The 12,777-nt window shown below is 48.2% G+C and overlaps 1 protein-coding gene across 4 annotated transcripts in view; it reads right to left on the bottom strand.

Moving 5' to 3' along the window:
• MDGA1 (MAM domain containing glycosylphosphatidylinositol anchor 1) overlaps nt 1-12,777 on the bottom strand; it is a 629,079-nt gene that overhangs the window by 493,335 nt on the left and 122,967 nt on the right. Inside the window, exon 1 of one of the 4 annotated variants that reach the window (XM_033939536.1) lies at nt 8,031-8,100. The exons of the other annotated variants lie outside the window; for them this stretch is intronic. Coding sequence (XP_033795427.1) covers nt 8,031-8,073 — 43 coding nt within the window. The 5' untranslated portion in view covers nt 8,074-8,100. Of the gene's footprint in view, nt 1-8,030; nt 8,101-12,777 lie in introns of those variants that run through there. 4 annotated transcript variants of the gene reach the window in all.

The raw sequence follows: 12,777 nt of genomic DNA, 5'->3' as shown, positions 1-12,777 counted from the left end.
CGAGACCGAGGTGAACGGGGTCCCAGTACCCGAGACCGAGGTCGCCGAGGCCGGGGCTCCCGAGGGAGCCGAGGCCGGGGCCTCCGAGACCGAAGGCGTCCAGGCCGAGGTCGAGGCCGCCGGAACCGCAGCACGCTGCAACACTTCCAGGGCTCCCGACAGCTCCGATGAGATCAGTGCTCGGAGGAGATCCTGGAAAGCCGGAATCCCCACGAAGGTGGGGAGTTCCGAGTCCGGGGCACACTCCCTGGAGGGCGACCTCGGTCTCGAGTATTCCCTCGGGGTGTGCGGAGTCGAGGTCCGATGCGGGGCCGGGGTCGACCCACCCGCCTTGGCCTGACTCGAGGATGGCTTCTTTGCTGAAGGGGATGGAACAGAGGGCTTACCCGAAGCTTGCTTCACTGACGACGCCTTCGAGGAAGAGGGCCGAGGCGAGGCCGAGGCCCCCGAGGACGCCGAGGCCGAGGTCAAGGCCGGGGCCGAAGCCGAGGCCGACGTCGAGGCCTTAGGCGGCGCGTCGACGGCGAACAATTCGGCCATTCTTGCCTTACGGCGACGGAGGGCCCTGTTTTGGAAGGTAGCACAGCGATCACACGAGTCTGTCGGATGTTCGGGCCCAAGACAGACAATGCACCACCGGTGAGGGTCAGTGATGGAAAGCAACCTCTCACACCGGCTGCACTTTTTGAATCCCGTAACAGGACGGGACATCCACGAAGAAAAAGAAGAAGGCCGGGAACGTACCGACGTCCCGCGGCCACGGCTTCCGGGAGCCCCCGGAACCCGACGAAAAACGAAAGACTTTTTTTTTTTTTTTTTTTTTTGAAAAGAAACGAAAGGAAAAGAGTACCGCGAACTAGTTCGAAGGGAAAAACAAACTAAACGCGGCAGCTAGAAGGCAAAAACACTGGAGCTCAGATCCACAGGGCTTTCTTGCTCCGCGGAAAAATTTGAACTGAGGACCACGAGGTGGGATGCGCCCTCTAGTGGGCGAGAAGGCACGCACATGCGTGGTGCAGTGTGCAAACTTGAAACTTCAATCAAGTTTGCTTGAAAAGCTGTCCGCGCCGGGGCTCCGTAGATGACGTCACCCACATGTGAGAATATCATGCCTGCTTGTCCTGGGATAATGGATGTTTAGATCTGTGCATGTAAAAAACCCCAACAACTTGGAAAGCTAAATGTAAGGTCTTTTATCAAATGCACGTAGAAGTCAAAACATTTCTATTTAAAAGCGTACAAAACCAAAGAAGCTATTTAAAAAAAAAAAAAAAGAAATAGAGCAAGCACTGAAAAATAGAGTAAGCTGCAGTGGCGTCGTGAGGGTAAATGGTCAAATAAACCGGGAGAAAGATATTGGCCGAAACACGTATGTGCACATACGTTTATATTTCATGAATAAACTGCACACCAACATTACTACATATCTCCACTGTGGTTTGTTCATAGAGAGGGTAAGTGGCATCCAGGCCAGAGCAACAGCACGTGTCATGTTACGAAGAAAGAAAGGCACATCCTTTACAAGGACAATATCTGGGGCTACTGCGCCTCCTGTCTCAATACTGGACAGGTCCTTCTTCTTCGTATCTTGTACACTCAGGGTGAGAAAGATATAGCAATATCTCCATTATGGAACAGTAGCTTTGTGAGAGTGTCACAATCACTTCTTCCTTGTGGACTTTATATGTGGATTAAGTATATTCTCCTACTTCGAGCCTACAGAGCAACAAAAACCAGCTTTCCCAGCATGCAGTGCGGTCTACACATTAAGTCAGCTCCTTCTTTAGCTGAAGCTAGAAAATATGTAAATTAAGTCTCCTCGGCAATCAGCTCAATGCATACGTGTAAGCCGTACTACATACATGTATAAGCAGCAATCCATACACATGTAAGCAGCACAATGTAGACATGTAAGCAAATCTACACATGCAACTAGCACTATGAACACACATAAGCAGTTCTGTGTGTGTGTCTAAGCTGCATAACTTACACGTAAGCATCACTATGAAACGCAAGCGTGGTAAGTGGGAGTGTGTGTCGCAGTGGTTAGAGCAACAGCCTCAGCTCCCTGAGGTTGTGGGTTCAAATCCCACGCTGCTCCTTGTGACCCTGGGCAAGTCCCAGATACATCAGATACATTGTGAGCCCACCGGGACAAACAGGAAAAAATGCTTGAGTACCTGAATCCAACCGTTCTGAGCTGCCCAGAATAGTGTGAAAAAGTCTCAGCCTCTGATAACCAGAGCTGGTATTATGATGTCATAATGCCTCATTCCACCAATGCCTAAGAGCCAACTTCATCAGTGATGTCACAATGGCTTAATTGTTCTACACTTGGATCACTTTTACTACATTCTGATTTATAGAGTGGTGCAGTGGTTAAAGATACAGCCTCAGCACCCTGAGGTTGTGGGCAAGTCACTTAATCCCCCCCCCCATTGCCCCAGGTACATTAAGTAGAGTGTTAGCCCACCAGGACAGACAGGGAAAGATGCTCGAGGGCCTGAATGTAAAAATAAATAATACAATAATTCCCCTTTTAGAGTTCGTCCAAATGAGCAGTTAGCCATGGCTAAAGGCTGGCATCTAATTCTTCCATCACACATGTGCACTGCTGTTGCAAAACACGGCACACACACACACGCACTGAAGGACCATCCAGGCCACGCCCCCGTCATGCTGTGCCTTCCACATGCAAATGGCACCTTTTCTAAAATCACTAATTACGCGTTTGCCGATTGCAAATGTAAATCAGCTTTTTCTTACACCTGTAATTGGTGCCTAACTCTTCTAATATCACCTCCTAAAAGAGGAAGATAGATTATCACTTTTCCAGACTGCTCATCTTATTAAGCAAAGCAGCAGAGAAGCCGAAGCCGATCCAACCCAGCGAGAAATGTTTGTAAATGTGTTAGCGAGGCAGGCAATGCTGAAAGGTTTCATTCTGAGAACTTATTACATTCTTTTGGAAAACTTTTTTTTTCTAGCAAAAAAAAAAACAAAAGTGCAGACACCCCACCCAAGAGCCACAGCCCAGTCCCTAGAACCCACCACTGCCCTGAATCCATACGATCCTTCTTATCTGCTAAATAATTTTATTTATTTATTTCATTCGTTTTCTATCCCGATACATAATATAACATAAGTTTATTCTTCTATACCGCCATCATCAAACAATTTCTAGGCGGTTTACACAAAAGAAGGCCGGACAATCAGCGAAATACAATACAAATAATTAAAATACAACAAGTTTCTTAAATATGTTCAAAGTCAAATTTTGTTAACAGTAATAGCCACATTTAGGAAATGCATTTATCAAACAACGCTGGCTTAATTACTTTTCGAAATGCACCATAAGACAGCATAACTCCGCCAATACAATGACCCCCCCAGGACTGCGGCTTACTTGCTTGAAATGCAAGAGTCCTATCCAAAAAAAGTCTTGTATCTGCAGCCAGTCATTTTTGGCTAGGCAAATAGATTGGAATTCCTAGTTATCCTCGTTGGGCTGTATAACATGAGCTCAGAACGGGTTTACAGGTAACCTACATAATATATATTAAAAGGTAAATGTGGAACCAGGTCCACCAGAACCTGCGATTCCTGATTCCTGAAAAAAAAAAAGGAGTTTATGATCAATCAAATCAAAAGTGGAGGACAGATCCAGAGAGAAGTCCAATCTGTCAAACATATATACAGACTATCCCCCTCTTTACGAACGCATAGCGGGGGTTTTATCGCTATGGGGGTGTATGTATAGATCGCTTGACCTTTATGAAAATGCTGAAAACTCAATTATTTGTGGATGCTTTCATAGAAACTTGACGGCAGATAAAGGCCAAAGAGCCCAACCAGTCTGTCCATCCACAGTAACCACTATCTCTTCCTCTCTCTAAGAGTTCCCACGTGCCTATTCCAGGCTTTCTTGAAATCAGACAGTCTCTGTCTCCACCGCTTCTTCCGGGAGACTGTTCCAAGCATCTACCACCCTTTCTGTAAAAAAGTCTTTCCTCAGATTACGCCGGAGCCTGTCACCTCTTAACTTCATCCTATGGCCTCTCATTGCAGAGTTTCCTTTCAAATGACTCATGCGTATTTACATCACGTCTCTATCATATCCCCCCTCTCCCGCCTTTCTTCCAAAGTATACATGATGCAAGGACATTGACCTCGATATGGCTATGATACTGAGACTAAGAGATATAAATAAAACGGAGGATTTTGAATTTAATATAGTTAACTTTATAACTTCATGCTAATAAGAAACGTAAACATTCCTGTTTTTGTTAAAATTTGAGCTAAATGTCGTTCGTTTTGACGTTATTTACGTTCTTATGTAAACCGCTTAGATTTAAGCGGTGTGTAAATTTTTAAAATAACAGTGCGTTTTATGGAGCGAATATACCAGACAACGGCTCTGCCTCTTTCTCTCTCCCTTCCCTCTATTTCCCCTCACTTCCCCGCCCACGCTTCCCAGTGAGCGAGCGCTGCCCGAGAGCCACTGCAGAGCCTCCCCAAGTGACTCGACTCCCTTGCAAGGCCAATGCATCCCACGGGGAAGCTGAGAACGGGCATGCTGAGAAGCACCGTGCACCCTCCTTCTTTCCGCTGCCAAACGACCGAGTTGAAAAACTTAGGCCCATCCATCTCTCCCTTCCCTCCATCCTCCCCACACTTCCCCATGAGCATGCGCTGCCTGACAGCCACTGCGAGCCTCCCCAGGTCAGCTCAATCGTGCGGTGCCGTCAGCTGCTGTAGCCGTCTCTGCATTGCGCGACTGAGCTGACCCGGGGAGGCTCGCAGTGGCTTTCGGGTGGCGCTCGCTCGCTGGGAAGTGTGGGGCTGTCCTCCTGATTGGTTGGCCTCCTTTGGCCAGCTCTGGGAACAGCAGCTGACGGCACCGCGTAACTGAACTGACCCGGGGAGGCACGCAGTGGCTCTCAGGTGATGAGCGCTTGCTGGGAAGCTTGGGGCTGTCCTCCTAATTGGCTTTCCTCTTTTGGCCAACTCTAAGAACAGGAATAGGTTTCTTGCCTACTTTTCGTCTGTCCAAGTGTCTGTTTAATTGCCTCACCAGGTGGGGCTGTCTTCCTGATTGGCTGTGTTGGCTGCCGCAGGTGAACCGACTCCCTTGCAAGTCCAATGCATCCTCATTACAGCACCGCGGTAAAGCTACAAACGGGTATGCTGAGGAGAACCGCCATGTGCCTCCCTTCTTCCCGCTACCCAGACAGGAGTGGAAAGGGATGCGAGCGAGAGGCGGCAGCTGCCTGTCAGGGGATCCATTGAGCATCTCGCAGAACTATCTGTTCGGCATGGGATTTTGGCTCTGGACTTTTCTTTTTCTGTTCAGTGCAGTGGCTTTTTCCTTCCCCAGAGGATGGTCTGGTGCTCTGAGAACCCTGCTGGAGGATGGCTCAGAGGGGCACCCAGGGTGTATGAGAAGCAAGATGTGCACAGTTTACTTGTTGAGAAGAGCCGTCTAAAAACACACTCACTTCAGCATCCTTTGATTTGCTTTATACCATCGCCCACCCCCAACGGAGGGCAGTTTTAGGGAAATTTATACATTTCTTTAAATCCCCCCCCCCCAACAACAACAAAAAACAAGTTCTGGGACTGCCTACCACACTGTCCTGGCCTACCACTAAACCACCAGAGGGGCTACAGGGTACAGGACAGGGAGCAGAGCCTGGAAAAGAGTGTGGGGTTGGGTGCAGAGCCTGGAAGGGAGAATTTGGTTCAGAATGGATTTTTTTTTCTTGTTTTCCTCCTCTAAATCTAAGGTGCGTCTTATGGTCAGGTGCGTCTTATGGAGCAAAAAATACAAACAAAGCTTTGCTCTTTCAAAGTAAATGGAAGCTCTGCGCTAGCCATTTCATACTTTCTACATGGTCGAGTCACGTTATTATGACCGCCGCCTACCTCTGACGTCAGGGACGTACTGCCAATGAACGAACGAACAGGTTGCACACAGACTTCGTGGGTATATAAGGTGGCATGTCAGCAAGTTGCCAATATAGCAACCGTAGCTGTCATGGGGAAAAAGCATGATTTATCAGACATTGAAAAAGGCATGATCATTGGCTACCAGGACAAAGGCTTACCACTTCTTACCTATATCTTAACTGCACATAAAAACCCTCTGACTGTACTCTCCTGTCTTTCTACCTTATGCACCCAGTTTCTTCCCTCTCTGACCCCTATAGCTCGGCCTAGGCTTTTGAATCCAAGGTAGTGTCTCACACGGCAAAACTGTTAGAACAGGAGACTGCAGAAGAACTTCCTAATCAAGGCACTTGCGTTCCACTCCTCTCTCCTTATCAAACCAAAATAAGCCAGCCAGACCAATAACTAACACAAACGGTCGCAGCTTTATTGATTAACAAGATCCCATCAATTATGCCGAACGGTAACATACAACTCATCATTTAGCATTTTGTAGTTAGTCAGGAATTAACTAAGCAATATTTAACTGGAAATTAAAATCCCCTCAATGACAGGATCTGTGGTAACACAAGATCCTTCATTTGCCCTCCCTCCCTCCTCCCCATTTCCTCTTCACCACTTCCAACTCAACTCATCAGTTACAATTACCTGTCAAAACCCCCAAGCTTCCCCTTCTTTCTTACTTAAGGCTCATCTACTTAAGGCTGAAGCCCTCCCAACACCACAAATATTTCAGCCAAATTCATTCCCGTCAAAAATATCTTCAGCTCCACAAACTGTTCAAAGTTGATTGCAGCAACAGTCTACCTCTGCTCCAATCAGCTTATTCCGCAAAGATACTCTCCTGCCAACTTCTTCCAGTCTATCAAACTTTATTCCCCCAGGATTGCTGTACACCCATCTAAGCCTCATTCTTTCATTACTCCTACCTCTCCGCCCCCCGCCATATCTCAATACCATTAGCAAGAGTGTTGGGTTAGCCTCAATAAAGTGACAACCTAAATAATATTGAGGGGACTACACTCAAATAATGACCCCCCCAGTGGCGTAGCAAGGGTAGGAGGCACCCAGATCAATGATGTCCCCCATGCCCTCCTCACCTTCTGCACCAACCCTCTCCCAACTCCTTCCACACCTCGCCGCACTCCTGCCCTCTCTTCCCATCCCTGTGCCTCTTTAAGTCTTTATCAACACGAGCAGCTTCTCTGGCCTGCTGCTTGCCCTGGCTTTCCCTCTGACGTCACTTCCTGGCCCCTTGACTCGGAAGTGATTTCAGAGGGAGCCAAGCTGGTGCAAGCAGCAGGCTACAGTAGTTGCTCGCCCTGGCGAAGGTTTTTAAGAGGTACGGGGGGCATGAACCTGGCGTGGAGAGGTGAAGAGATACAAGTGCCACAACCAAGATGGCGCCAGGGGCAGTCCACCTCCCCCCTCCCCTGCTGTGTCAACCAGAACTCCCTGTAAACCCACAGTAAAAAGGTAGGGTGAAGGGTCATGGATTAGAGAAGTGCGTTATAAACGACATCTCAACTCCTCTTTTGCTTCCGCTGCCATTACAATTTGGAATAATTTACCTGTTCACATTAGGACTGATCTCAATTACTTAAGGTTTCGTTTGTCTATTAATGTTATGATGATATTTTAATTAATCACTGCCTTTCCAAATTTATTTATGTCTTACTATCCCGCAAGAAGGGTAAAAACTGTCTGGGTGGCTTACAATTCAAAATCAAATCAAACTTAATCACATACAACATAGAATGAGCTTAAAAGCAGAAGTACAATTGTTATAGAAAAGTAGCAGGGAAAATACATTAGGTTAAAACGTCTTGCAAAAAGCTCTCAAAAGCCGAAAGCCACTATTTGTTGTGATAAGCATCTGCAGAAAAGAAAGGTTTTAAACCCTGCTTCACAGTCATCGGTTGAACTCAGAAATCGGAGAGCCAAAGGCATCGACTTCCAAAGCGGTGGACCTTTCCCTGAGAAAGCAGAAGTCCTGACAGGTTCATGTAGATTTTACGGCTTCTTTGGATATAAATTGCCCTGAACCATTAATGGATCGTGCATTCGATTAGATTAATTACCTCTAGTCTTAGATCTTCTGCCAGAAAGGAGGCCTTTATCCATCTCCTTCTCAAAAAGGCTGCCTGTCTTTCCCTCTCCCTGCGTCCAACTCGGTGCGCCTATCACAAATATTCGAGAAACCAGCGTTTCAGCAGCTTTCGCAATCTGTTGAGCAGATCCAGAGTCTTTAGCTGAGACCATCTGGATTCAGGTCAGGCCTACAGCACTGAAGCTATCATCGCTGCCTTACTGAGTGAATTACACAGCACCTTTCACTCTAATATAATGACCTTAGCCGTTTCCTTAGATCTAACAGCGGTGAGGAACAAGGTTCATGTTATTTGATAGAGCACTTCGTGAGTTCGCTCTGCCTGTGCACAATTTGACCCAACTCATTCTTCCACTTCTTTTATTTATCGCTCTCTTATTACAGAACTCATTCCTGTCTACTTTACATTCTACGTTGGGCTGAGGTAGGGTTACCAGATCTTGTATGTGGAAAAAGAGGTTGCGTGGTTTCACCCCGTTATGACCCTGGGCACCCATTCTACCCCCGGGCCCACCCTATTCCATCCCCCGACCCCAGCACAACGCAAACCTCATCTCTTCAGGCCGAGTCTGGAGTGCATTTACGCATGCACGGATGCGACGCGGTGCTGCTGCACGCATGCATCTTGACATGACTGCATCACATCCTCAGATGCACTTCAGACTCAGGCCCGATCACAACAGCTTTTCAAAACCTGGCCAAAGTCATCCGGACGCCCGGACAGTCCTCTGAAAAGAGGACATGTCCGGGTACATCCGGGTGTCTGGTAACCCTAGGCTCAGCCCCACCCAAAATTCTGGCACCATTGTCATGGCTGGTGGGGATCCCTGAGCCCTGCCAATTGAAAGAGTTCCTCCAGCAGCCAGAACAGTTCATTCCTCAAGTTGCTGCCGCTGACGGCACTGTCAATGTGCTGCTGCTGTGCCAACGCCAGCGCTTGCCCATTTTTTACACACGCTCAGTTTGCATAAAAATCAAGCATGCGCAGAGGGGGTCATCATGATGACCACTGGCTGAAGTGAGAAAATGAATGAACTGTTCTGTCCACCCTAAGAATTCCTCAGCTGGAGGGCCTTGAGGAGACAAGAACTGCCATACTGAGGAAGATCAAAGGTCCATCAAGCCCAGTATCCTGTTTCCAACAGTGGCCAACCCAGGTCCCAAGTACCTGGCAGAAGCCCAAAGAGTAATAACATTCCAGAGCTGAGACTGTGATGTCATAATGCCTCATTCCACCAATGCTTAAGAGCCAACCTCAGCGGAGATGTCACAATGGCTTCATTGTCCTATACTTGGCTCACATAAGAACATAAGAGATGCCATACTGGGACAGACCAAAAGTCCATTAAGCCCAGTATTCTGTTTCCAACAGTGGCCAATTTAGGTATTTATTATTTGTTTGAGGTTGCTGGTGCAGGGGTGGGGTGGGGTGGGGGGAATTGCATGTCCACTCAAAATAGCCCCTCTGGCTATACCACTGCTAATGCTGAATTCTTTTTTACTTAGGGCTACCATATTTCAAACGGTAAAATCCTTGACACATAGCCACGCCCTGTTCCGCCTCCAGCCTTACCCCGTTCTGCCTCAAACCCTGCCCCATTCTGCTCCAGCCCCACCCCCAAGCCACATCTCTTCTTTCCTGCCAAGACTGGAGGGCCTCCGAGCATATGCGGGTGCGTGTGACATCAACCGCGCACGCTCAGAGGCCTTCCAGATGTGTCGGGGCTTTCCAACTGCCAGGTTTTGGAAAGTCCGTCCGGGCACTCAGACAGTCCTCTAAAAGAGGACATGTCCGGGTTTTCCTGGACATCTGGTAACCCTACTTATACTATGTTTAGAGCCAGTTTCAAGCCTCACTTATGTGCCTGCACTTTTCTAGTAACTGAGTAGACCTTGTTTAGGGTTACCATATTTGTGAAGACATAAAAGAGGACACATGGCCCCGCCAACATTCCACCCCAGCCCTACTTGCACTCCACCCAATGCCCTCCACCTTTCACCCATTTTCTTGGTCCTCCTTTCCATCCTCTGTACCCTTTTAGTACTTCATTCTCTCTCCCTCTCTCCTTCCAACCCTCCTCCTCCAGGTGAGCCCCTATCTCTCTCTCTCTCCTTCCAACCCTCCTCCTCCAGGTGAGCCCCTATCTCTCTCTCTCTCCTTCCAGCTTCCTCTCTTGCTGTTTCTGTCTCTCCCCTCCCATCCAGCACTACCCTACACCATGCTCTTTCCTCCAGTACTCTCTCCTTTCCATAATGCTTCTCCAGTCCTCCTTCCATGCTGTTTCTCTAGCCCCCTCCCCTCTCGCCCTGTCCTGATGTCGATTCTTCAGCCCTCCCTCCTCTGACCTCAGATGCTGGTTCCCCTCATGATCTCTCTCTCCAGCTTCCGACTCCTCAACCTACTTCCTCCCTGGGCCCGGCCACTGTAATTTAATCTTCAGGCAGCCAGCAGCAGCAGCAGCAAGGTGAGCCTACTGCCGTTGGCCTGTCCCAGAAGCCGCCTCTCTGCAGGTCCAGTCTACGCTTGAACAAGAAGTCGCAGCAGAGAGGCATCTTCCGGGACAGGCCAACGGCAGCTGGCTTCCCTTGTTGCAGCTGCCAGCTGCCCAAAGATTCACAATTGCAGCGGCCGGGGAAGAGGTAGGTGGGCAAGTCAGGAGGGCCATCTAAAGCTAGACAGACTCCCCCATTTGAAAAAAACAATCTGGACAGTCCTCTGAAAAGTGGACATGTCCAGATTTTCCCAGACATATGGTAACCCTGACCTTGGTGGGCCTGGCCTAGTTTTGCACTGCTTGCTGTGCGATTCACTTTCCAGCTGCTAATCTGATACTCCTTCCTGTTTCTCTCCCCTTTTCATTTCTCTGTCCTCTCTTGTTTATGGCGTTCCTTTCTCTTCCAATAATTAGCCTGTCTCCCTGCTCCCCCTTCTTTCTGTCTGTCTTTCTTTCTCCATGCCCCCTTTCTTTCTGTCTCCTTCTCCCCCCTTTCTTTCTTTCTCCCTGCCCTCCCTCAAACCACTGCCGCTGCCATCGGGGAACAGGCCTCCAAACCACCGCCGCCCCAAGCTCTCCCTTTGCTATGGTGACACTAGAGTTGGTACAGTACATCCTGGATAAGCAATATACAATATTCAGAAACCAGGACCACAAAATCCCTCACCTCGGTCCCAGCTGCAAAATACAGATAGATCCTTACCAGCTGCAGAATAAATAACCAAAAGCAGAATTGGAAATCTGAAGAAGCTGGACTCTCCCTGCACTACAACGCAACGCAGGGAAACAGAGACAGAAACGATAGTCAAAGCAATTTAGCCAGCCAGAAATAGCTCCAGGCTGCTCAAATTGCATTTCTGGAGCTTTCCATTGATATTGAGTGGCACTTGTTAATGCCACCAAATATCACCAGAGACCACTAAAGTGAAAGCTGGTTATTTTGTGGGCGACCTGTGGTTGGAGTCGGCACTTAACCTCCTAAGGTTCTTTCTTTATTTAAACATTTGTTATACTGCCAAATGTAGGGTTACCAGATCTTCTGTAATGAAAATCTGGACCCATGGCCCCGCCCCCAGGTCCACCAAGTTCCACCCCATCGCCTCAATCTGTTCGCTTGTCGGGAGGGCATCTGCGCATGCGCTGGTGTGATGCGGATGATGGCACATGCATGCATGCATGCGCATCATGCACAGACGCTGTCCTGATGTCGCTGCTAGCTGGAAGCTTTTGAAAACCCGGACAAAGTGGCTGGTTTTGAAAAGCCATCTGGACCCCCGAAAATGTCCCTGATAAAGGAGAATATGTCCGGGGAAATCCGGATGTCTGGTAACCCAAGAAAGAATAAAAGTTGCAGAACAAACTACAACAATGAACAACTCATAGCAACACGGGAGGGAAGAGTTACAGTATAACAGGGGTGCCCAAAAGGTCGATCGCGAAGGTAACATTAGTCGATCGCGTTGCCTTCGCGTTCTACTTGCTTCCCGACGCAGAAGTGCTGAGCCGACCAACCTTCCCCACTTGACGTCAATTCTGACGTCAGAGAGGAAGTTCTGGGCCAGCCATCTTAAGCCATCTTAACCAAACTCCCCCCATAAAAGGGGCGAGCCAACGGCACGCAGCCGTTCGGCGCGCGGCAAAGGCGCTCGCCTTAGCGAGAGCGCCTTTGCGAAGGGCCTCAAGAAGGGCATCAAGGAAGGGCTATCAACTTTAGCTGGTCTCTTAACTTGTACAACTAGCTAATTAACCAATTGACTTCAGTCTTTCTTCAACTTTCTTCCAAGTCTTTCAACTTTCAACTTTCTACCTAACCAACAAGCAACCAAACTTTTCACACTTAACAGGCGGACCACACCAATCACTCTATCCCCAAACCATTTTAACAGGCAGACCACACTATCCTCTAACATTTAATCAGACTGACCTCACTAGCACACTAACAATCAGGCAACCTTAACTGACAATTAACTAACTACTCTATCTCCCAGCCCAAGAACTAACTAGCTACCTCTATCCCTCCAACCTCAACACATTCTGACAACACCTAACAGCCCCCATCCTAACAAATATTAAAAAAAAAATTTTAAAAAAACAACTTTTGTAAATGGCAGGTAGAATTAGAAGCAGCAAGACTTCTATCAAGACAGGCAGTCCAGTCACCGAAGGTACCCAGGGGATGGCTACGGTCTTCGTACAGATGGAAGGGAAGCCAGGACGGAGGGC

The sequence above is a fragment of the Geotrypetes seraphini genome, chromosome 3, assembly GCF_902459505.1.
Source record: "Geotrypetes seraphini chromosome 3, aGeoSer1.1, whole genome shotgun sequence".
Taxonomy (NCBI): Eukaryota; Metazoa; Chordata; class Amphibia; order Gymnophiona; family Dermophiidae; genus Geotrypetes; species Geotrypetes seraphini.
This window is presented reverse-complemented; position numbering and strand designations above follow the sequence as displayed.